This window comes from Cornus florida, unplaced genomic scaffold, assembly GCF_030987335.1.
Source record: "Cornus florida cultivar Cherokee Brave unplaced genomic scaffold, ASM3098733v1 CherokeeBrave_3.0.0_Hap2_Chr11, whole genome shotgun sequence".
In the NCBI taxonomy this organism is placed as follows: Eukaryota; Viridiplantae; Streptophyta; class Magnoliopsida; order Cornales; family Cornaceae; genus Cornus; species Cornus florida.
In genome coordinates this window covers 121486007-121511881 of record NW_026775581.1, presented here as the reverse complement: position 1 = coordinate 121511881, position 25875 = coordinate 121486007, and the positions used below count along the sequence as shown (strand labels likewise).

At 37.2% G+C, this 25875-nt stretch overlaps 1 protein-coding gene and 1 long non-coding RNA gene across 4 annotated transcripts; one reads left to right on the top strand and one right to left on the bottom strand.

The window, feature by feature from the left end:
• Nucleotides 1-3437: 3437 nt before the first annotated feature.
• Nucleotides 3438-8434, top strand: LOC132286480 (uncharacterized). Of its 3 annotated transcripts, XR_009472791.1 has the most exons (3): nucleotides 3438-4498; nucleotides 4610-7157; nucleotides 7551-8434. It is a non-coding gene; the product is annotated as an uncharacterized LOC132286480 (long non-coding RNA). The 3 variants fall into 3 exon arrangements; XR_009472790.1 differs by having other exon boundaries at nucleotides 3438-7157; XR_009472792.1 differs by having other exon boundaries at nucleotides 3438-7180.
• Nucleotides 8435-12801: 4367 nt separating this feature from the next.
• Nucleotides 12802-14218, bottom strand: LOC132282014 (uncharacterized). The gene is made up of 3 exons (XM_059783658.1): nucleotides 13737-14218; nucleotides 13094-13507; nucleotides 12802-13000 (listed from the first exon to the last, which is right to left on the bottom strand). The coding sequence occupies exons 1-3, from the start codon at nucleotides 14216-14218 to the stop codon at nucleotides 12802-12804; spliced, it is 1095 nt and encodes a 364-aa protein (XP_059639641.1).
• Between the last annotated feature and the right edge of the window lie 11657 nt (nucleotides 14219-25875).

Here is a 25875-nt window from a genome sequence, read left to right as displayed (position 1 = left end):
AAAGATGCTGATATATATATATATACTAACCTAAAGATGCCACAATTCGCCGTGTCCGTGTCCTAAAGATGCTGATATATATATATACTAACATATCAGTGATATATATATATATTCCAACCTAAACATATCAGTGTTTTTTTTTTAAAATTATTAATGCATATATATATATATATATATATATATATATATATATATACTATTCGCCGTGTCCGTGTCCTAATTTTTTTGGATTTGCCGTGTCGCCGTGTCCGTGTCGTGTCGTGTCGTATCCGTGTCCGTGCTTCTTAGTCTATATATATATTTTTAATAATTTATCGATATATTCTCAATAAATTCACCTGATTGTAAAGGTTTTTATTTATATTCTTTAAAAGTTGAATTTAAAGTTACATTATTCAGCACCTTGTGTAATCAATAAGAATTCATTTATAAGCAATCAAATTTTTATATATAAAAGATTTCAGGGTGTATTGTTACTGTATTGGAGGCCACTAGGGTTTCAGGGGGAAAACTAGGGTTATTAGATTCCAATGATTGATTTTGAAAATATTTAAATTCAATAAATTTGCTGTTTTCTCATTGCTTATTATCGGAATAGTAGGGGGGCATATTCTATCCTTGTTTCTCTATTAGTTTTCAGTTCTTCTCTTCAGTGCGGAGTAGAGCTGTTTGGTAGCTTGCAAGGTGATGCCTTGAGATCACGGGTTCAAATCCTGTCTCCGCCACATTTTCATTTCATTCTCTGTTTTTGTTTTTCCGCCAGTGCATAGGAGGTTTTTTTTTGGGTGTGTTCGCTCTTTGAGTAGTTGTTGGTTGCTCTTACTTTTTCCATAGTTTGTCTTGTAAGGATTTCAAGACAATTTTGGACCACAGCTTGATGTGATGTTACAGAAATTAGAGAATCCATCTCTACAGGTCTGCTTAAAAGTCTCATTAGGTTTTGGCTATATCTAGTTAGAAGCCAAATGGGTCCCCTTGGATTTGCTGTTGTGAATGATACACACACACATACATATTTTCCCAGCATATTATCTATAATAGATTTGCCGATAAAATTAGACATATTACTGAATTTTCTGAAAAATTTAATCTTAGAAACTAGAAAGTGACCATTGTTTAATACATAAACTAATATTTGGAATTTTAATATCCATGGTATGCTCTTGATAATCTGTTTGTTATGGCAGCAATTTATCCTCTTCCTCATCTGTATTAAAAGATTGCTTATTCATATTTCTTCTAATGTGAATGCAATATTGTTATGGTAATCTGTGAATTAAAAACTTAAGTACGCTTCAGGTGGAACGAAGAGGAAATATGTTACTCATTAAATTGATCACTGTAGTCTTTTGCATAGTGAACGTAGTACCATCGTAGAGTCAAAAGCTTGATTAACTTTTTGACATAGTTATGGACACGTTGCGTGTATGTAATCTGTGTGTGGGTGGTTTCTAGGTCTTTTTAGGTGGTTGCTGATTAAATTTACCAAATACCACCGTTGTTACCTGCAGTACTCCTGAATGTTGAATTTGTTATATATCATACTTCACTTTTTCTGAGATTGAGTTATTGTTCCCTAATTTAACCTTGGACTGAATTAACGGAACATGACTTTTCTACTATCATGATGACTAATTCATTTAATATTCTTGCCTTTCAAGTGAAGAAGTGTCTTCTTTTCCTATTTTCTTATCATTACAGTTTTCATTTTTCATTTATTTATTTATGTTGATTGTAAAATGCAACAATATTGTGTATTTGGTAGCGATTCTTAATTTCTGATTAACCTTTTTTTTTTTTTCCACAAATATTTCTGATGAACATTGTTGAGCTTCAGGACAGAATTAACTTTTCTCTCTTTCCTTTTCTTTAATATCCTTGCCTTTCAAGTGAAGAAGTGTCCTTTTTTATTTTTTTTTATCTCTCATCCCTGTAGCTCTTCTCCTTCTCTGTTAGGGCACCCTGTCACATTTGCCTAAACAAGAGGCTAAGTACACGTCTAAGATTTTGAACTCTCAATCTGTTGAGGAAGTGTTTTCTAACCATTCGATCACGGCTAAGGTTTTTTTGAGAATTTTCAAAATGCCATTCATGGCTGCTTTTGTATTTTTGTTGAATTAATGATTAAGTTATTAGTAACGAATTGATATGCAATTCTTTTTGTTCATTCTATTTAAAATGATTTAATCTTTAAATTTGTGAATGTAATGATCATCCGTTGTTCATAAAATGATTTGATTTTAAATGAGTTCTTATAGTTTATGATTGATTTTTTTAGGATTCATTGCCTTGAATTTAATGTAGTATGTGGTAGAAAATAATGTGCTGAACGAACAAAGTATGTTTGCTCATTCTTTTATTTATTTTTTCTTCTAGTTTGATTTAATCTATTTGATGTCACTCAGCACCAAGTTTTTTAGTAGCAGGTCAACTACTTCTGGCGTCCATACCACTCTGAATATTTTTTGTTATTCGTACAGTTAAATATTGTTTGCTCATAGTGATTTACGCGACACTGAAGAAGTTCTGTCTCATTTTTTTTTAGTTTACTCTTGCGTGTTGTTATTCCTATTTTATATGTATATTTGAATCATGATATACTGTTATGTGTATTTTTTATTTATATTTTTTATTGTGTTGGTGATATAGTTCTCCATGAAGCAGATAGATGTTGGGTTTTCGAGGTTGAAATTGCTTTACAATTGTGTTTGTCTATTATGTTTTTTTATCCTGTTTGGATTGGGCTGAAGTCTTGGATATTTGATTTCATTGTGGTGTTCCACCTTGTAAGGTGATTAGGCCATTTCATTTGATGAGTTCTTATGTGTATATATATTTGTTAAAATATATTTAACACACTTGTCTTTCTTGCAAGAATGTGGCAATTTATAGACATTTTTTTTTGTTGACTCAATTGTCGACATTATGAATTGAATGCAGTAGTCATTGAATAATAGAAGTGAGAGTTATGAAGAGGCATTATCATTGCTCTTGGAGAGTTCATCTTTCTGATTTTCATTCTAGTTGCGAGGAGCAGACCATCACTATTTTCGCCTTGTATTTTATGAATCATTTGGTATAAATTATTTTAGTTGACCAACGAATCAGAAAAGCCATGTTTCTCAGAGTTGTTTGCAGGGGCCTTTCCGGTTAAGTGATTTCCTAGGTTTGTGTGATCTTATGTTTATTGTGACATTCTTTTTCTTGAAGCTAAATGATACTATTTTTTAGGTTGGAATGTCTTGGTTGATACCATTTTCGTTTAGGCCTAAGAAGCACGGACACTGACACTGACACGGGTACGATACTGCACGGACACGCCGATACGGCAAAATCCAAAAAAACAGGACACGGACACGGAGGGATACATTAATAAAATAATAATATATTCTTTATTATATATAAATTTTTAATTAAAACCTGTTTAAATTAAACCCACCAAATAATCCATACTTCTGTTTAGAAATAAAAAGGCCCACAGCCCAAATTTCATTAAAAGAAGAATACAAACAAAAGAAATATATATCTTTATATTCAACACGAGTAGAATGGTTATGGTTATATTTGTAACCAAACAAGCCTTGAGAAAAAAACAAGATAATGATGCAATTGTATCCTCTTCTCTCTCTTATTCATGCACATGACTCGTAGGTTCTCCTCAGCCGAGCATTTCTTCCATCTCCATCTCTTAACCTCACTTGATGTTCATTCATGGCGTCGTTTCTCTCTCTCTATCTCTCTCTTCCAGGGGTTACCCTCTCATCCCTCCATTTCTTCGCAATTCCACATATTTAGATCTGTTATTTCTTTTTTTTTTTTGATAAGTAAAAATATTTAGATCTGTTATTTCACTTTGAATAAATGCACACGCGCGCATATTAAAAAAACTGAACAGCGTGTCCTCCGGTGTGTCATGCCCCGATCCGTCGGCGTGTCCATCCTAAAAATTAAAATAAAATAATCAGACACTGCTATAGCGTATTGGACACGTGTCCGATGCGGGTACGGCACACCTGTGAGACGTGTCGGTGCTTCACATGTTTAAGGTTTTAACTGACTTGACTGTATATCTTAATATTTTTGTTTCTTTTGGGGCTTGATAGGTGACTTGCAGTTTGTACCCATGTCACAATATATAATGCTGAACAAAATTTCTAGAGCACTCGGTGCACCTTATATGAACTGTATATTCTATTTTTTAGTACTGCCTTATGGCAAAGACCCTTTAAAGTGTTCTTTTTTGTGGGTGGGATTTGATTATCTGTTTTTTGTTATTTTATGTTTGTCGTATTTTACTTTTTTGTCTATATAGACTTTGGGCAGCACAGAGGATAACATTCTATCTTGTTTCTGCCTTCTTTTCATGAGGCTGCTGCTTGTGTTTGCCTTTTGCAGTGCTTGTTCGCATTTAATCTCTTCATAGTAGAGTTGATTTTGATTCTATTTTTTGGCAATTGGTTTATTACAAGAAAATGGACATATTGAAGGGGCACAGGTTGAGTTCGTTGGATTGCATTTTTTCTTTTGCTTGCCAACATAATTGCTGAAATTGGGTTGGCTTAAAATGTGACACTACTCTAATCAAGATCCCATTGTCTCATCATAGGAATGCTCTAGGATCTTCACTTAGCATGCTTGAGGTCCCTATAACTTAAGGACAAATATGGCAAACGTGGAGCACATGTTTGTCAGCCGTCTGTGCAGAGAGTTCTGGCAAACGCGGAGCACAGTGTGTCCATACGGAGTTGACTGTAGTTATTCATTCAGTTATGTTAAATGTCGTTTCTGTATCTTGATGTCTGCATGGCTTCTATTTTTGCAGGGGCCTCATTGCTATTGTAGGGTTTGATGGAATAGGTCTTCTTGTCAACCTTCATGTTAGATCATTGTATTTCTGCAATTAGTGATTTTAATTTGTGGTATTTATCTTTTAAAATATTGAAGGTTCGGTAGTATTTCGGAATTTACTTTGATTTGGGGCTTGGTTGCTTATTTCTTGTATTTTTCACCTTTCTTGTATGTCATTCTGTGTTGCAGATAGCCTGTCCCACTGGCTTTCATGGTACTACGTCAGTCCTTTTCCTTGAGAGGCACTAAAATATATCTTTTATCTACGAGTGTTAATGTTGGTGTTTTGTGATTTGGGTTTGATAAGAAATTTTTTGACGATTAGGCTACTAATTATACTGTATATATTATCTTATATCTTATCTGTTAGTGTTGGTGTTGGTACCCTTACTTGAGGATTTTGGTATATCTAGTTGTCGGATCTCATTTAGTTCTCAGTTCCTCTCTTCAGTGCGGGATAGAGCAGTTTGGGAGTTTGCAAGGTCGTCAACTTGAGATCACGGGTTCAAATCCCGTTTCCGTTACATTTTTTTTAAAAATTTTTGATTTTGTTTTTCTGCAATTACGGAGGAATTTTTTTTATTTTTTTTGTATTCACCCTATGTAGTTGTTGGTTGCTCTTTACTTTTTTCCATGTTTGTGTTACTTTAAGATCGACTTGCTGAAAGTTAGAGAGCCTTTTGTGCGGTTGGACTTCATACTGTTATTGGACTGTAACCTGTGATTATTTGAAAACGGAAGAGAGAATCTAATTATCTGTTTTTGTTGTTTGTTCTATCCTCTTGTGAATCTTTTGCTTGAACTCTCTTTTTGGTCTTTACAGGCACTTAGTTATTTTGCTTGTTTGTAGTGGATTTCAAGCAGACGGGCTTTTGGAAGTGCTACAGGACCTCTAATTGATTACGTAGCAGGCAATTATCAATCTTTGGCTTTTTTCATGTTGCGAAGGATATATAGCTAATGCTGTTAGAGCGCCTTTTTCTTATAAGCTTATCTTGTAAGGGTTCCAAGACAACTTTGGATGGCTGCTTGATGTGTTGAGAATTCATCTCTACGTGCCTGCTTAAAAGTCTCATTTGGTTTATCTATATTTGGCTAGAAGCAAAGGGGGTCCTTGGATCTGCTGTTTTTAATACACAAATATATGTTTTCCCCACCCCCTGGTTTCTGCATACTATATCTATCTTAGATTTGCTGAAAAAAATTAAGATATATTTTACTGAATTTTTTGAAAAATATAATATTAGAATCTAGAAAGCAATCATTGTTAATTCATAAACTAATATTTGGAATTTTAAAATCCTTGGTCTGTTCAAAATAATCTGTTACTGATTTTTTTGGAAAATATAATCTTAGAAATTTGAAAGTGACCATTGCTAATTTATCAACTAATTTTGGGAATTTTAATCTCCTTGCTTTTTTCATAATAACCTGTTTGTTATAGCAGCATTTTGTCCTCTTTCTCATTTCGTATTAAAAGATTGCTTATTCATTTCTCTTCTAATCTGAAATCTATATTGTTATGGTAATCTGTGATTTAAATATTGATCGTTGTAGTCTTTTGCATAATGAACATAGTACTATCTTAGAGTTAAAAGCTTGATTAACTGTTTGAAACTTTGATGAAGTTATGTACACATTGCGTATGGCATCTATGGGTGGTTCCTAAGGCTTTTTAGGTTGTTGCTGATTAAATTAATCAAAAACTTTCATTGTTTCCTGTAATACTCCTGAATGTTAGAGTTGTCATATATCACTGAACTTTTTCTCACACTGAATTGTTGTCTGCTAAACTAACCTGCCACTTAAATTAGCCGGACATGGATTTTCTCCTATCAGGATGACTAATTCATTAAATATTCTTGCCTTTCAAGTGAAGAAGTGTCTTCTTTTCCTATTTGCTTGTCATTACAATATTTATTTATTTATGTTGACTGTAAGAATTTTATGCAACAATGTTTGTGTATCTGGCAGCGATTCTTAATTTCTGATCAACATTGATGTGCTTGAGGATAGAATTACCGTTTGGTTTTTGAGTATAGTCATCGCTGTATCATTTTGCCCGCTCTATTTCTAGGAGTATTGGCAGTTTTTGAAGTTTTGATGTTTGTTGTTTTGATAGCTGGACTCCTATGTGGAGAAGTTATTGGCATTCTAGGTTTTGTTGTTTGCAGTTTTCATCACTCGTGGAAAATATGTACATAATCTCTGATAGCTGGACTGATATTTTGGTTGGCTTCTAACAAATTGGATGTTTTGCGATCTCTGCAGCCATATCTTGCAAAATGTTGAATGGTCCTTGATAGGTGCGTTTGCAGTCTTGTTTCTTGTAAGTTTTGCTTGCTGTTGCCATTAAATGATCTGAACATGCTTAATAGTGTAAAAGGAACAGTGGGATCATCTCCCCTTACACATCATTGATGATTTAAGACTGTCCTGATGAGGGGCTGAAGAAATCATTATGAATCTTCTCTCTTTCCTTCTCTACTTTCCTTGTAGCCGTGACCTTGGAGATAGTTTCGGTGGTTTAATGAATTACGAAGTCTGGGCTCTTTAGAGTGCCCGTTGTCCAGCTGGACGTGAACCGTGAATAGTTTCTTTTTCCTCCTCCTCTTTTGATTTCTTAGAAGTAATTAAGTTCTTATCTATAATTTATAACTTTTCTAAGGTACAAAATTTATGAATTTTTTACTCTGTAGGGTTCCATGCAATGGCTTCGCTGTGGTACAGAGCTCATGAATGGTTGTGCTTTGAAGGGTTTCGTGCAAAGGTTCTACTCTGCTCGGTGCTTTCTTTCTTTCTTTCTTTCTTTCCTTCCTTTTTGTTTGTTTGTTTGTCAATTCTTCACTTGCAGTTCTTTCATGAGATAATTCTGTGTATTTTGTGCTTAGTGCTTTGTACTTTGTACTTGTTCCTTGTGTAATCAATAAGAATTCATTTATAAGCAATCCCATTTTTATATATATCATTATTAGATTCCAATGATTGATTTTGAAAATTTTAAATTTCCATGATTTGTTGTTTCTCTTTGGTTATTATCGGAATAGTCGAGTGAGCATATTCAATCCTTGTTTGTGTATTAGTTCTCTGTTCTTCCCTTCCGTGCGGAGTAGAGCAGTTTGGTAGCTTGAAAGGTCATCACCTTGAGATCACGGTTTCAAATTCTTTATCCGCTACATTTTCTTTTTATTCTGGGTTTTTATTTTTCTTCAGAGTATTTTTTTTCCCCCACAATTTGAATAGTTGATTGCTCTTTACTTTTTCCCTTGTTTTCAGTCCCATTACCTGAAGATGAACTTGCTGAGCCTGAAGTTGAAGAGCCTTTTTTGTATGGCTGGGCTTCATAATGTCAGTGGACTACATCCTGGGATCAGTTGAAAACAGAAGAGAGAATCTAATTATCTATTTTTTTTCTTTTGTTCTATCCTCATATGATTTTTTGGCTCGAACTCTTTTTTTTTTTAACTCTCTTTTTTGTGTTTACAGACACTTTAGTTATTTTGCTTGTTTGTATTGGATTTCAAGCACACGGGCTTTTGGAAGAGCTAAAGAATTTCTGGCTGATTAGATAGCCAGGCAACTATCAATCTTTTGCTTTTTAAGTATATAAGCATGATGCAAAGGATATATAGCTAATGCTGCTAGAGCACCTTTTGCTTGTTTACTTTTTTGTAAGGGTTCCAAGACAACTTTGGATGGCTGCTTGATTTGTTGTTATAGAAATTAGATAATCCATCTCTACATGTCTGCAAAAAAATAGGTTTGTATGTAACTAGTTAGAAGCTAAACGGGTCCTTGGATCTGGTGTTGTGAATGACAGACACGCATGTATATATTTTCTTCTTTTTTTCAGTGTACCATCCATCGGAGATTTGCTAAAAAAAGTTAAAGATACATTTTACTGAATATTCTGAAAAATGTAACTTTAGAAACTAGAAAGCGGTATTGTCAATTCATTAACTAATATTTGGAATTTTAGTATCCTTGGTTTTGTTCATAATACTCTGTTTGTTATAGCAGCAATTTAACTTCTTCCTCATCCGTATTAAAGGATTGCTTATTCTGATTTCTTCTAATGTGAATGTTATATTGTTATGGTAATCTGTGAATTAATAACTGAAGTACACTCCAGGAGGAACAAAGAGGAGATATGTTACTCATCTAAAATTGATCATTGTAGTCTTTTGCAGAGTGAACGTAGTACCATCTTATAGGCAAAAGCTTGATTTACTCTTTGACTGAGTTATGTACACATTGTGTATATGTCATCTGTCATCCGTGTGTGGGTGTTCCTAGGTCTTTTTAGGTGGTTGCTGATTAAATTAACGAAAAACCTTCATTGTTACCAGTAGTACTCCTGAATGTTTAGTTATTGTCCCCTGAATTAACCTGCCACTGAAGTTAATGGAACATGATTTTTCTCCTATCATTGTCTAATTCATTAAATATTCTTGGCTTTCAAGTGAAGAAGTGTCTTCTTTTCCTATTTGCGCATCATTATAGTTTTCATTTATGTTGATTCTAAGAATTTCATGCAACAATGTTGTGTATTTGGCAGCAATTCTTAATTTCTGATGAACATTGATGGGCTTGAGGACGGTAGAAGTGTTTGGTTTAAAGTATTGTTATTTTTTTTTTGATAAATAAAATTTTATTAAAAAATGCTCAAAAGGGGAGCGGATCCCAAGAAAAATACAAAAGACCACAAAGGCCTCAAGCCTTCAAGGAGGCCAAAAAGTCATCAATCTCCTCTAACGATCTATGATCTCTCCCTGAAACCTAACAAAAAAGAGTGGAAAGAATCGAGAATTTAAGCACCGAAATCGACGTTGCCTTTCCTTCAAAATATCTCCTATTCCTTTCAAGCCAAATACACCACCACACACAAAGCGGCGTAGCCCTCCATGCATCTTGACTGTGAGCACCCACAGGGCAACGTCTCCATGCATCAATCAACCCTCTAGCGGATCCTAGCATAACCCAAGAAGACCCAAATAAGCCAAGCATCAAATCCCAACACTCTATAGCCAAAGAGCAATGAATGAGAAGGTAATCCACTGATTCCTCATCACGAAGACACATAAAACAATGATTGACCACCACCTGGCTTCTCCTTCTCAAATTATCTTGGGTTAAGATCCTACCCAGAACCGAAGTCCAAACAAAGAAAGCCACCTTGAGAGGAGCCTTAGAACGCTAAACAGACTTCCGAGGAAAACGAACACCAGGATTAAATAAGAGACACCTGAATAAAGACCTCACCTCAAAACGCCCCTTGAAGTTTGCAACCCAAGACCAACAATCCGAATCCTCCTCCACAAGCCTCTGGTGATACAACAGCTCTAAGAAATGAATGGCCTCCTCGATCTCCCAATCCTGAAAGAAACGCCTGAATCGAACATCCCAAACCAGTCTCCCATTATCAAGATGATAACAATTGACTACCATGGCCTGCCTATCCGAAGCAATCCTGTAAAGCTATGTAACGACCCACTCCACCACATGGTATGATATTGTCCGTTTTGAGCCTGAGCCCACACGGTTTTGCTCTTGGGCTTCACCCCAAGAGGCCTCATACCAATTGGAGATGATACACTTACATATAAGCACTTCACCTTTCCTCTACCCAGGCGATGTGGGACTTGTGCACATGTAGCTCGCCAGTGTGGTAGCCTGATAGTGTCTCTTGCACCCGCCTACGGCACACCCGCCCACAAGGTCATCACAATCCACCCCTCTTGGAGGCCCGACGTCCCCGTCGACACACTTCCAGCTGGGTCAGGCTCTGATACCATTTGTAACAACCTACTCCACCACATGGTATGATATTGTCCGCTTTGAGCCTGAGCCCGCATGGTTTTGCTCTTGGGCTTCACCCCAAAAGGCCTTATACCAACTGGAGATGATGCACTTACATATAAGCACTTCACCTTTCCTCTACCCGCCCACAAGGTCATCACAATAATCACATGGTATGATATTGTCCGCTTTGGGCCTGAGCCCGCACGATTTTGCTCTTGGGCTTCACCCCAAAAGGCCTCATACCAATTGGAGATGACACATTTACATATAAGCACTTCACCTTTCCTCTACCTAGGTGATGTGGGACTGTGCACCCGTAGCTTGCCAGTGTGGTAGCCTGACAGTGTCTCTCGCACCCGCCCACAGGGTCATCACAATATTTTGTAACGACTCACTCCACCACATAGTATGATATTATCCGCTTTGGGCCTGAGCCCGCACAGTTTTGTTCTTGGGCTTCACCCCCAAAGGCCTCATACCAATTGGAGATGATGCACTTACATATAAGCACTTCACCTTTCATCTACCCAGGCAATGTAGGACTTGTGCACCCGTAGCTCGCCAATGTGGTAGCCTGACAGTGTCTCTTGCACCAGCCCACGGCACACCCTCCCACAAGGTCTTCACAATCCACCCCCCTTGGAGGCCCGACGTCCCCGTCGGCACACTTCCGGCTGGGTCAGGTTCTGATACCATTTGTAACGACTCACTCCACCACATAGTATGATATTGTCCGCTTTGGGCCTGAGCCCGCACGGTTTTGTTCTTGGGCTTCACCCCAAAAGGCCTCATACTAATTGGAGATGATGCACTTACATATAAGCACTCTACCTTTCATCTACCTAGGCAATGTGGGACTTGTGCACCTGTAGCTCGCCAGTGTGGTAGCCTCACAGTGTCTCTTGCACCCGCCCACGGCACACCCGCCCACAGGGTCATCACAATCCACCCCCTTGGAGGCCCGACGTCCCCGTCGGCACACTTCCGGCTGGGTCAGGCTCTGATACCATTTGTAACGACTCACTCCACCACATGGTATGATATTGTCCGCTTTGGGCCTGAGCCCGCATGGTTTTATTCTTGAACTTCACCCCAAAAGGCCTCATACCAATTGGAGATGATGCACCTACATATAAGCACTTCACCTTTCATCTACCTAGGCGATGTGGGACTTGTGCACCCATAGCTCGCCAATGTGGTAGCCTGACAGTGTCACCCACTCCACCACATGGTATGATATTGTCCGCTTTGGGCCTGACCCACTTCTATTTTTCAGGTATTCGCCAGTATCAGGCTTAGAGTTTGATCGTGTTGATGCAGATACAGACACTCACTCTTCCGGTTACATAAGATTTCCTTTCTATTTTAGTTTTGGATTTTAATTCTGTAAATTTATTTAAAGTTTTGGAATTAGGGGTCCACTAGGTGGATTCCCGAGTTATACAGATTTAAACTATATTAATTTATTATTTAAGGTTCGAGGATTTTCATTTTTAGTTTTATTCTTATTATCTTATTCTTAATTCAGTTTTATTCTTGCTTGTTTACATATTAATTGTCTGATATCCCTCGGATCTGTGCTCGGACTTGATCACCCGTGACTCTAGAATCGAGGGGTATCACAAGCTGAGGAAAAGCGAGAGCGGGAGGAACATCTCCACACCACAAATCCTCCCAAAAATAAATCCTCCTCCCATCTTTAAGTCGAAACCGAATGTGTTTGGAAAATTCATCCCAACTCTTCTGAATAAATTTCCAGACCCCTACCCCCGAGGATCCCTCACTTCCAGAGAACTCCACCCTCCTTTCATCTCCCCAAAACGACAAGCCATAACCCTCCTCCAAAGCCAATGTCTCTCTACACCAAACCTTCACAACTATTTCCCAAGGAGGGCCCTATTAAAAGGCACCAATCTACGGAGACCCAACCCATCATTCCGAATTGGCCTGCAAACCTATTCCCATCGCACCAAATGAAATTTAAACTCTTCACCTCCACCCCCATAGAAAATTACGCTGTAACCTCTTAATCCTCTCCGCAACTGAAGAGGGAATTTAAAAAAAAAGAGAGAGAAAATAAGTGGGAAGGCAAGAGGGGGTGCTCTTAATCAGAGTGAACTTGACGCCCTTGGAAAGATACTGCTTCTTTCAACCTGCCAACCTTTTCTCAAATCTATCCACCACTGGGTCCCAAAACCCCACACACCTCGAAGGAGCACCCAGAGGCAAACCTAAGTAAGAAATGGGAAATAAACCAGTCCGACAACCAAGAATATCAGTAAAAGCCTCAATCTCAGGGACCTCTCCAACCGGCACCAAAACACTCTTGCCCACATTCACCTCAAGGCTGGAGACAACTTGGAACTAAATCAAAACACATCTCGGATATCTAATCTGGGACACATTCGCATCACAAAGAACTAAAGTGTCATCAGCAAACATCAAATGAGAGATCTCCAACTGAGAAACAGTATCCCTGTCCACTCGAAAGCCCCTCAAAAGACCCAACTCGGTAGCCATTCTCATCAATCTACTAAGGGCCTCCATCACAAACAAGAACAAGAAGAGGGAGAGAGGATCCCCTTGTCTCAAGCCCCTTGAGCTAGAGAAAAAATCGGTAGGAGCACCATTAACAAGGATTGAAAAGCGAGCACTGGAAATACAAAAGTACATCCATCTCCTCCACTTATCACTGAATCCCATCCTCTCCATCAGGTAAAAAAGGAAGTTCCAACTCACATGGTCATACGCCTTCTCAATGTCCAACTTACAAAGAACACCCGGGACCCCACTACGCAATCTGTAGTCCACACATTCACTTGCAATAAGGACTGAATCCAAAATTTGACGGCCTCTGACAAAAGCGTTTTAAGAGTCCGAAATGATGCCATCCAAAACTTTCCTCAATCTTGAAGCAAGCACCTTGGCAATCAACTTGAAGATACAACCCACCAAACTAATAGGGCAAAAATCCTTAACATTCAACGCTCCCCCCCCTTTTTCGGAATGAGAGCAATGAACGTGGCATTCAAGCTTTTCTCAAAAGATCCACGAGAATGGAAAGCATGAAAAGTGCCCATCACCTCCCATTTAACCACCCCCAGCACTCCAGAAGAAATCTCATGGTAAAATCATCTGGACCTGGGGCTTTATCCCCATTGCAACTCTTCAAAGCAATCAAAACTTCCTCCTCAGAAAAAGGCAACTCTAAGCCCAAGCACTCCTCCTCAGAAATAGAGTCAAATTGCAACCCTTCAAGCAAAGGTCTCCACTTAACAGTCTCTGTGAACAACTTCTCAAAAAACTTTACAAATCTTTTGCAGATCTCTTCATCCTTGCAATAAATAACCCCTTCAACCCGAATCCTCCCTATATGATTGCCTCTTCTACGAGCATTGGCCAATCTGTGGAAAAATTTTGTGTTTCTATCCCCCTCCTTAAGCCACAAGGCTCGAGATTTTTGCCTCCACGAGATCTCCTCCATGATTGCAATCTCAGTAAACTCCGCCTTGCATTTCGCCCTCCTAACCTTCAAAGCTTCCACCAAATCCCCTTGACCCTCCATCTGGTCTATAGCAGCAATCTCAACAAGAGCCCAATTTTTTTTCCATTCCAGATTCCCAAAGACCTCTTTATTCCAAGTTTTAAGATTCACATGACTAGGGGTGCCAACTACACCATACCTAGAGATGGCAATTTGTGATACCCCTCGGATCCGAGACACGGGTTGATCAGGCCCAGGCCCAAACCCGAGGGAATATCAAACAATTAATATGTTATAGCGAACATGGAATACAAAATGAATTACGAAATGAAAGTTTAAAGCTGAAAAGAAACTAAAAGATACTCCTTAAATAATTAAATACTTAAAGTTGATAAACCAAATATCCATAATTTGAACAGCTCGGGAATCCATCTCTAGTGGACCCCTAATAAAAATCTCACATTAAATGAAAGTAAAAAGAAAGATAAAACCCAAATCCAAGATCTGGAAAGAAATCCTACATCGTCGGTAGAATGGAAGATCGTCTCTGCACAGCACGAACAAGCTCAAGCCTGGAACTGACGTACACCTGAAAAATAGGAGTGGGTCAGGCCCACGAACAAGTTCTATCCTACTACAATTCAAGCAGAGACTCGATACGCATGTACATTCTAACCAATTCAACAATAGCTAATAGTCCATACATATGTATAATCACACTACAGGACTCTCACTGGACTATGGAGAAGGTCTCAACCTGAATAGAAGGTAACATGCGAAAACGCACCCATAGGTGGGCATGAGTACCTAGACCTAACAGGGTACACCACAACCTCCCATATCCAGCTACGCATCCTACTGCATATACGCTCCCTAACCGACGACTTAGAGACTCAAGCTCATATCGCGATACCATAAAAATATATATAAAGTCCGATCCTAACTATCCATCAAGAATCCAGTTAGTCATTCAGCTTGTGCAGCTTCTTTGACTTGAGCATAAGTAGGATTTATTTTGAAATCCATTCCCTTATTCCATGTAGGTAGGATGTAGTATTTTTAAACTAATCCGTCCCTAGTATGTCACCGTCCCATACCGGTGCACACAATCCATCCATCCAGTAGTTGGCAATACAAGTATATATGTAAATACCAACTAATCCATAAATTCCACAATTGATAATAATATATTACATATAGGCATCAATTGTTCCACAATAACTGGCGAAATTTAAATAACTGTTTACATTAATTAATTCTATACAAGGCATAATAGAACTTTGTAAACTAAAATGCTTGTCTTATACCACCGTTGCATGATTCTCTCATAATTTATTGCATAGAGAATAAGTATAGACATCCTTTAATCCGTGCTAATCATAATCAAAATATATATTTGGACATGCTTAGTTTATACCGATACATAATTATCCAAGAATTGATATTATATTTAACACATGTATAAATCAATTTATCCTCTATAAGCATATAATAATTCTGTAATCTGACATGCTTATATTTCACCACTGGAACATGATTTAAATCTATAAAATCATTCTCAACAAAATTGCTAAAACCATGTTGAACAATTTTGTAGCTTCACATTTAAACAGTATACTAACTTGTGCAAGAATTCTATAATGTTCAAACTATAATACAAGGTGATTAATTATGCATTAACAAGGCTCTTGGGAGATTTAATTTGCTCTTAGACACCTATGAAAACCTCCATTAAGGCTTTGAATTAAACTGGAACCGTTAAAATCCAAGTACCTAAGCAAAACTCTCGCTGAAACTTTAAAAAAATGGAAAAACCACATTGGAGCCGGCTCCAAAAATAAGTGGAGCCGCCTCCACCCTATTGGAGCCGCCTCCAATAACATATGGAGCCGGCTCCACTTCAATGGAGCCGCCTCCATTGAAGGGTGGAGCCGCCTCCACTCCTCCCAGCCTCCGTCTTCTCCGACGCCGGTTATTTTCTGACATTTTGCTCGTCTGCCCTCCATTCTTAAAGCTCCTAGGTGTCTAATACTAGGTCTAGTGTGTTCCAGAATTAGTTAAACTCTTAATTCATCAACCAACATCAATTAGACTACAACTTATGCAAGAAGGACCTAAACCGGAACAACTACTCACTCATGATCATACTGTTTCAAGTGATCACCCATGCGAACCAGATTAAGTTTAATATTTTCCCAAGGTGTTCCAGCGTTGATTAAATCCTTAATTATTTAATTAAAATCAATTAAAACATAGAGTAAAACATGGGTTTCACAAGAAAGAGGTCAAAGTAAACAATAACCAACTTATAAACACATTTAGGTTTAGCTATTTCAGACATGCAAACCCAGTTTAATTTTAAACCTTTATATATCCCTGGAATTGTATTAGAGATGCAAAGAACACGAGCCTAAGGGAGAGAGTTAGGATTAGAACTTGCCTTTGAGATTTCGGTTAAAAATCCCAACGTCGTCTTCGTAAATTTCTCCGGCAAACGGCCGTAATCCTCCTATGTTCCTTCTCTGCCTCCACTGTCGTGAATAGGGTTTCCTAAAAACCCTAGGCAGAACTTAATACGTATATTTATAAGTTTATATAAAACCTAAATTCAATCCAAACCCTACAGTGAACCTAGCCGGCCCATAGAAAATCCTAATTAAATCTACGTCGGCTACCAAGACTTGACTTCTAAAACAAAACCCTAAAGTAAACGTTAACTAAACCCTAATGTAAATCAATTAAGCATTTAAAAGAATTAAAATACAAAAATACAATTAACTAATCAATTAAATAAATTAAAACACCATAATCCAAACAAGTCACAATTAAGTCAAATCCGTAAAAAGTCAATTAAACATAATTCAAAAACAATTAATGAACAGATAATGAACAGAAAACAATTAATTAATTAAACATAATTCAAAAACAATTAATGAACAGATAATGAACAGAAAACAATTAATTAACAGAAAGCGATTAAACACAAAATACCGAGACTATCCTTTTGAAAATTAGGGGTATTACACAATTTGACCCGCCCCACCTCGCCCAGCTTTTGGTGGTTTTGGGGGACCGTTTTACTTATTTGGGTGGGGATGGTTTGATGCAATAAAAACCAGCGTGGGTTTGGTGCGGGGGCGATGGGAGGTCGCCCCGCCCCATTTAGATAAACAAATTACTTAAGTACCCTTATTTTATTAATATATATCTTTTTCACTATATATTAATTACCCCATATAACAATATTAAAGTAACAAATGAATTTTATTAAAAGAAAAATTGCAATGGTGAAGAATTGAAGATGAGGAAAAAAAAAAAAAAAATCCATTTCAACAATAATTAAATTATGGTCTTAAACGGGGCTGGGCGGATACCCGCAGAGGTAAAAATGTTAAACGGTTACGGGGGTGGGGTGGAAAGTTCCCCCATTTTGGCGGTTTTGGGTGGGGACGGGGGCAGAGTTTTTAAACAGTTGCTGGGGCGGGGGAGGGTACACCCGCCCAAACCCGCCCCCGTTGCCATCCCTAACCATACCCCTTCCACCAAAGACGGACCCTCTCTAGAAGACCTCAGCCTGTAGCCACATATTCTCGAATCTGAAAGAAGAACGTCTACTATACAACCCGCCACAATCCAACATCAATGGAACATGGTCAAAGATAAGACGAGCCAAAGTAGCTTGAACAACATCAGAGAAACTCTCCTCCCACTCCCTCGACACAAGGAATCTGTCAATCAGAGAAAGGGTAAGGGGAGAGCGACCACTGGACCAAGTAAACGGTCTTTCAACCAAAGGCAAATCGACCAGCCCAAACTCATCAATAAACTCCGAGAAAGCCTTCATATCAAATGTCCACCTACCTCCCGTTGACCTCTCGAACGGAGAGCGAACAACATTAAAGTCCCCTCCAATACACCAAGGCAAACACCATCGATTTCTAATTTCCCCCAACTCCTCCCAAAGCAAGTGGTGTTCACCGTCCTCCAAAGGACCATGAACACCCAAAAAAACCCAATGAACACCATCCTCGACCAAAGCAAGAATGCATGAAACAGAGAAATGCCCAACTTGAGCATCCACTTTAGACACCCATCTGTTATCCCACATGATCAAGATGCCCCCCGAGGAACCAATAGCATCCAAAGCAATCCACTCCACAAATCTCCCACCCCAAAGACTCCTCACAATCCTAGTAGACATCGAAGCAAGTTTGGTCTCTTGGAGGGGTGTTGGCAGTTTTCTAAGTTTTGTTGTTCGCTGTTTCGATGGCTGAACTCCTATGTGAAGAAAGTATCGGCATTGTAGGTTTTGGTGTTTGCAGTTCTCATAACTGGTGGAAAATATGAACATAATCTGTGGTAGCCAGACTCCTATTTGGTTGGTTTCTAAAAAATTGGATATTAAGTTCTCTGCAGCTATATCTTGCGAAGTGTTGAATGGTTGTTGATAGGTGGGTTTGCAGTCTTGATTCTTGTAGGTCATTAAATGATCTGAACATATTTAATAGTCTAAAAGGAACGGTGGGGACATTTCTTCTTTTATTTGTTTTATTTTTTTGGGTAAAGTACAGCCACACCCCCTGAGGTTTGACAAAAGGATACTCAGATGAAACTTACCTATTTTTTGGACAAAGACATCCCCTGAAGGTTCAAAAATGGACAAAGACACCCCTTTATATGAAAAATTGACCAAATTACCCTTTGACCGTTTATGAGACTTTTTTAACTTTACAATTTAATAAATTGGACCAATATACCCTTATGAACAATTTATGCATAAAAAAAAACTTTATATTGTTCACTTTTTTATATATATATATATATTCTTGGTTATTTACTTTATAAATGTCCCAACTTCTTAAAAAATGTAGACGTCTAAAATAATTTTTTGATCCAATACATATATTTTAAATAAATTATATTTTGTTATTACATCTTTTCTTTTTCTTTTTTATTTTTAAATTAAGATGCTTAATTCTTTAATCTAAAAAAATTAAACCAATCTCTTTTCCTTAAAAATAAAAAATATGGTACTAGTATAACTTTATGTATCTTAAATTATATATCAAATATTATGCATTTCCCAACATAAAAGGGAAAAAAAAAAAAAAAAACAAAGGGAAAAAAATAATAAAACAAAGGGAAAAAAAAAAAAAACAAAGGCATGCATAAAGTTAAAGTGCACAAAGTTATACTCGTACCTATTTTATTTTATATTGGGAAATGCATAATATTTGATATATAATTTAAGATGCATAAAGTTATATTGGTACCATATTTTTTATTTTTAAAGAAAAGAGATTGGTTTAATTTTTTTAGATGAAAGAATTAAACATCTTAATTTAAAAATAAAAAAGAAAAAGAAAAAAAATAATAACAAAATATAATTTATTTAAAATAAATGTATTGAATCAAAAAATCATTTTAGACGCCTACATTTTTAAGAAGTTGGGACATTTATAAAGTAAATAAAAAAAAGGTGAAAAATATAAAGTTTTATTTATTTATTTATTTTTATGCATAAATTATTCATGAGGGTAGATTGGTCAAATTTATTAAATTGTAAAGTTAAAAAGTCTCCTAAACGGTCAAAGGGTAATTTGGTCAATTTTTCATATAAAGGGGTGTTTTTGTCCATTTTTAAACTTTGAGGGGTGTCTTTGTCCAAAAAACAGGTAAGTTTCATTCGAGTGTCCTTTTGTTAAATCTCAAGGGGTATGAGTGTACTTTACCTTATTTTTTTTAAACATGTTTCTTTGATGTGGATTGTGTACTTTCCTAGATTTTCTTACTTTTTTTTTTTTGGTTGGACAGCGTTACATTCTTTGAAGGTGTTGTAGACTTGTAGTGCTCTTGTTTTTGTTAAATTATATACATTGGAACAAATATATATATATATATATATATATATATATATATATATATTATGGATGTTCTATTTGGAAAGCTCTCCTCTTTTAGTGGCTGAAAAAATCATTCTGAATCTTCTCTCTTTCCATGTCTAGTTTCCTTGTAGGTGTAACCTTGGAGATAGTTTCGGTGGTTTAACAAATTAAAAACTCTGAACTCTTTAGAGTGCCAGTTGTCCAGCTGGACGTGAACCATGAATACTTTCTTTTTCCTTCTTCTTTTTTGATTTCTTGGAAGTAATTAAGTTCTTATCTCTAATTTATAACATTTACAAGGTACACAATTTGTGAAGTTTCTGCTTTGTAGGGTTCCATGCCGCTGTGGCAGTCTACAGAACTAATGATTGGTTGTGCTTTTAAGGGTTTCTTGCAAAGGCTCTGCTCTACTCTGTGCTTTTTCTTATCCCCCCTCTTTTTTCTTCTTTTTTTTATTATCAATTCTTCACTTACAATTCCATTTCATGAGGTAAATCTGCATATGTTGTGCTTAGTGCATTGTCTTTACACAAGCAGTTCCAAAAAGGAGGGTTGTACTAGGTGTAGTAGCTTGACAGCCCGTTCTGAACTATCCAGGGCGAAGCTACTGAAGCGCTAACCTGGGCTATTATACTCTTCCTCCTAGCCCAGTCCATATGCAATACTACTCTTCCTCTTAGCCTAGTCCACTTTGCAATCCTGGCTCCACCCCTGGAACTATCTATATGCCAAAAAGTTTTCTTTTCTAACATACTTGTGCAATATGCAGGAACATGTTTTTTCATGTTGGAGAGTTGTTGGTGAGGCGAAAAATAATAACTTATTTCCTTGGGAGGTTGAAATCTTGTAAGAAGCTTCTTATCTTTTTACTGTTTCGTTTTTTCTTTGTGGAGTTGCTGCCAGATTGTTTCCATTGTTTGCTTGCATCCAATTATTTGATAATGTTTTACCCCCTCTTTTCTTTGTGGGATTACTTTATGTTTTAACTTTTGAGGCTGTTTGCAGTATTACATGTTTACATAAAGATGCTTAAGTAAAGCTCCTTCATGCATGGTTTGTGAACAGTTACCCAAAACATTTTGAAATTAATTTTGCATGGTTAATCATAGAGAATAGATTTGATACTTCTTTGCATTTCTTCCACCCTAGACAAAATGAAGAAACTTTGAATTAGACCGAGGATAGTTGTATGGGCCCCTTCCTATTCAATGACCCCAACTCCTAGTATGGGGTTGGTGTTTAGTATTGTTGAATTCCATAATTTCAATGTTATACCAAGTATAGAATACTTATCAATATATCCCTGTGTTTGTCTTTTATTTCTTCTCTTTCTCTGTTAGGGCACCCTGGCATATCAGCCATCGGCTTTGGTCAATATTGATGTTTGTCGGGGTAATTTCAGAATCGTAGCCGGCCACAAAAATTAGCAATTTGAGGCTACTTGTATTTCTTTATTCTTCTTGTGAGGATATTGGACTATAACTTTCCTTTTTCTATGTTTGCAATTCAATATTGATTTATGGTCCTTGTTTCTTTTGGTAACCGGTGGGTGGAAGCCACACAAATTGACTTTGAGCGAAATCCCAATCTAATTGTTTGTTCTTTATTCCCAACACTCTTTAATTAAAAAAAATTTAAAAAACTAAAAAAAAAGTGAAGGAGCTAAATGAGATACTTTTACACACTCATATATATATATATATATTAAAAAGTAATAAACCTCCCATACTATAAAAAAAATGTGCATAAAACCCCTAGCATAATTATGAAACCCCCTGAACTAACAAAATTAATCAAGATACCCCCATTTCGGTTACTATGGCATCAATACTAACGAAAAAGGAGTACGTGATTTTCACGTGCTCCTGTTTACTCTATTTGTCCCCAAAATACCCGTCAATATACTTTAAGCCAGCACGTGGGCTTCTTCTTCCTTCACATGAGCCTAGCCATACCAGAGACATGTTGCGATTCTCTACCACACTTCGACCGCCAGTTTCTTGGCAACCAAGCAGAGAGTTGATGTGACGATGAATAAGAGGCAGAAGCTTTAATTGGCATGGACTTCAGTTCTTTCTAGGCCTTTAGCTCCGGCTTCGAATGCGCCACCGGCAAAGCCGCAAAGGCACCAATCCGGCGTGCCGTATCCACCTTTCCATTGCTCCAACCGTCCAAATTCATCGGCATCGAATTGCTGCAAGCAGTCAGATGAGGCGATGATTTGTGCTTGTGTGACTTCGATACCTTGACACTGACTCGCTCACCAGCGGCTCAAGGGCTGAGAAACGATGGGAACTCTGATGCTGATCAATGGCGATGGAGCTCTTGGAATCGGACGACTGGTGAGAAAATGGAGAGGTGGAGATGCGACAGGCGGTGGGAAAGAGTTGGCTTGGTAATTGTGTTGCCTGCAATTTTTATGAAACCCATTTGGGATTTCTTTGAATTTGACCTGTAAACGAAGAACCTAGTCAATTTCTTGGCTATGCTATGATCACCAATTGATGAACAAGAAGCCCCATGATTACTACTATCAAAACCAAGGGATTGGAACACTTGGTGCTGTTGTCGCTGTTATTGAAGATTGCAATTAGTTCCATCATCAATCCCCAAAACAGAGCTTGAAAGCCAACTGTGAACAAACATTGCCAAACTCAGATTTTCAGAATACAATTGTGCCTGAACACCCGTCTTAACTACTCCAAAACCAAGAAATCAACCAAGAATAGAGATCAAAAGCAAGCAATATTCCATTGCATGAACCCTAAACGGATTTGAAATGGGACGAGTTAAATTCGTAATTTAAAAATAATAATTATTAGTATTATAATTTAATTGTAACGACACTAACCTAAAACCATTCATACAAAAATTTTGGCATGACCTCCCCTAAAAATGGTCATTCAACAACCTGTCCCAATACACAAAACAAAAAAAAAAAAATATACTCCAGCATCCCATTCATTACACCTCAACATAGTTCTTTCCATGGTGGAACATCCACACACCAATTAATCCAAATTATCATAATTGCAGTTCCAAAATATAGTTACAATAACAAGAGTTCACGAATCTCTATACCAAATATAACAAACTAAGATTTTACAAAAATATGGGACTTAATACAAAAATAGCAAAAGAAGTCTTCTAATTCAGATTAGGCCTGTGGTGGAAAGTCATCTGCCACTTCTTTCCCGTTTCCTGAAAAAAATAATAAGTATGCAGGGTGAGCTATATGCTCAGTAGGTGACACTTAAGACACGCATCTTGTGTCCTTGTGAATCTATACAAAGAATAGATCAATAGGAATGGGGATTATACAGTGTCGGGATAATACAACATTTCAACCAAACTCAAGTGCAAACAATGCAACGCCATGAAATGCGAATGCACGCCGATGTCGCTCCCCGTTTTCACATTTAAAATCCATCTCTTTCAAACTGTTAATATAACCCGCCCTTTGGTGACCCCGCAGCGACACGAGATGAGGATTGGCTAGTGTCCCTGACCCTTGGTAATCCCGCGGCGTCATTATGGGGCCCAGCTAGCTCAACCACGCTAGGGCGATTCCCTAGTCCCCTCTAGGCTATATTAACACTCCGGCCCTTTGGTACCCCCGCGGCGACCAGGTTTTCATAAAACCATTTCGTAAAAACTTTTTTCCCAAAATTTCCCTTTTTGTTTCAAGCAAATTCTCCCATTTCATGCAAACCCAATGGTATGTATATGTATATATATCCCATGCTTTCAATATTATGGCATTTAGAATTTTACACCACATAATTAAGCATACATCATGTTCAACATCTCCAAATGAAATATCAAAACATTAAACACAACAAGACAACCTCTAAGCATGCTTTTCTACTCATATTCATAATCATGAATTTTCCTAAACATCATTTATATAATCATTGAAACAATTAACTTCCAAATTAAACATACTTATCACAACAAGAGAGATATAATTCACAATGGAGCAAGAAAAACATGGATTAAGAGCTCCCACCTCTAAATTGAACAAAACCCTTGAAATTGGGTCCTTAAATTCGAAGCCCCTAGGAAGACCAAAAATTGAAATTGCTTGTATGAGCGCGTAGAGCTCGTCGCGGGCTTTGTTTTGCCTCAAACGATACTTAAACACAAAGAAATGAGGGAGCAATCAATGATTGAAACCTTGAAGTGGAAAAAGGAAAAAGAAAACAGAGAGGAAGGTGGAAGCGGGCAGCTGGGAAAAAGAGAGTGAGATAACAGAAAACAAAAACACAAATGTGGTCTTAATGACCACTTTAAAACAAAATTGTGGGTCCCTCCACTAACACACATATATATAAAAAAAAAAAAAAAAAAAAAAAAAACTTAAACATTACATTAATATTAAATAATAAAGTCAATTTTGTCATTTTACAACTCAATTAACGGATTTGTCACGGAATGGTGTAACACGAGCAATTTTTTTTAGTTCGGGTGGTTTTATAATTCTGTTTGGGTTTTAATCACGTTTTTTATAGCACTGGGGGCTTTTATGATTTTAACCCAAGAAAGAACTTACCTAACTTTCCATTTTTGCTCGGTACGAGGATAACCAATTAAGAGTTTTTGATTCATTAGTTTTTGCAAAATAGGAGGATAAGAAAAATCCCAAGGAAGAGTTTTTGATTCGTGAATCATTATCGTAATAGATACCTGAAACTCATTAGGGGCCTGGGAAACAAAGGGAAGATGTGTGTGAACTCAATATCCAGCAAAAAAAAAAAAAAACAGAAGTAAAATGATTGAATAGATGTGTATGAACCACCTTGGAGACAGTTTCGGATATGAACAGATGGAGCAGGGATTTCTTCCACCCCCAATTGATCTAGCATTGAGTATTCTATTTCTTTTATATTGTGTATTGAATTTCAGTGTTCTGATGTCTGCTAACATGTTTTTCTGTATTTTCTTTTTTTGGTAGGATATTCTTAAACTGGTGAGGGAGGGAGGGGCAAAGGTACCTGTATGGTGGAATGTCGACCGAAGGGGAGTAGGTGTGGCCAAGCTTTATATATAGGAGCAGCTGGTTTTTCAATGGTTTGGGGATAAGAAGTACAGGAACCCCATTAACACAATTCTTCAATAAGTTTCCTTGTCCCAATTAACCATCCTATATCATGTTTGTTTCGTTTGGCACCATTCTAGTTTTTTATTTTTTCTATATAAATTTTCACTAACTGAATTTCATGCACTGGGTTTAGGCTGTATTGAGTTCTCAAGTAGCAAATGTTTATGGTGATCTACACTTTACTGGTTGCGAGGAATTACTTTGGCCGGGTTATTAATTTTTTTGGGAACTGGAATATATTTAGATTCCAAACTGATGCGGATGATATGGATGGTTTTGATCCATCAGGATTAATTATCTTGCAAAAAGGTATGCAATTTTTGTCTGTTACATATTTTCTACAATATTTTGTGTCTGATCTAACTCTCAATATTATAACATGGGACCTATATCTTTGTCGCCCTGTTTGAAATGCTTAGAAGCACATTTTGGTTTGTCGAACCCTCTTGCCCAAACAACTTGTCGGCCAATCAATTGATTTTTGTAACATTACATATCTGCTAGTATTTTATTTTGTGATGTTGTGTCCTGAATTTTGTTCCGGGTCGTGTTGCGGCACATTTTTGACACCACGACCCGTTGATTGACCCGTTTTTTTGCTTGTGGGTCGTGTACCCTATTTAGTACTCTCTCGTAACCCGATATATAAGGGCATTTAGGGTTTGGAGTAGGATATTGAGCGCATTGAAAATCGCAGAGGGGAGAGGGAGCGAGAAAATGATCTCTTCTTCTTCTTCCTCCTTAATTCTCTC

Bases quoted from the DNA above. Each gene is read 5' to 3' on its own strand.
- LOC132282014 (XM_059783658.1), bottom strand. From the start codon at position 14,218: ATGGAGGGTCAAGGGGATTTGGTGGAAGCTTTGAAGGTTAGGAGGGCG. The intron at 13,508-13,736 runs GTGATGGGCACT...CGCTTTTGTCAG, and splicing joins TGGGGGTGGTTAAATGGGAG to AGGCCGTCAAATTTTGGATT. The intron at 13,001-13,093 runs GTTTGCTGATGA...AGTTGTCTCCAG, and splicing joins TTGGAGATCTCTCATTTGAT to CCTTGAGGTGAATGTGGGCA.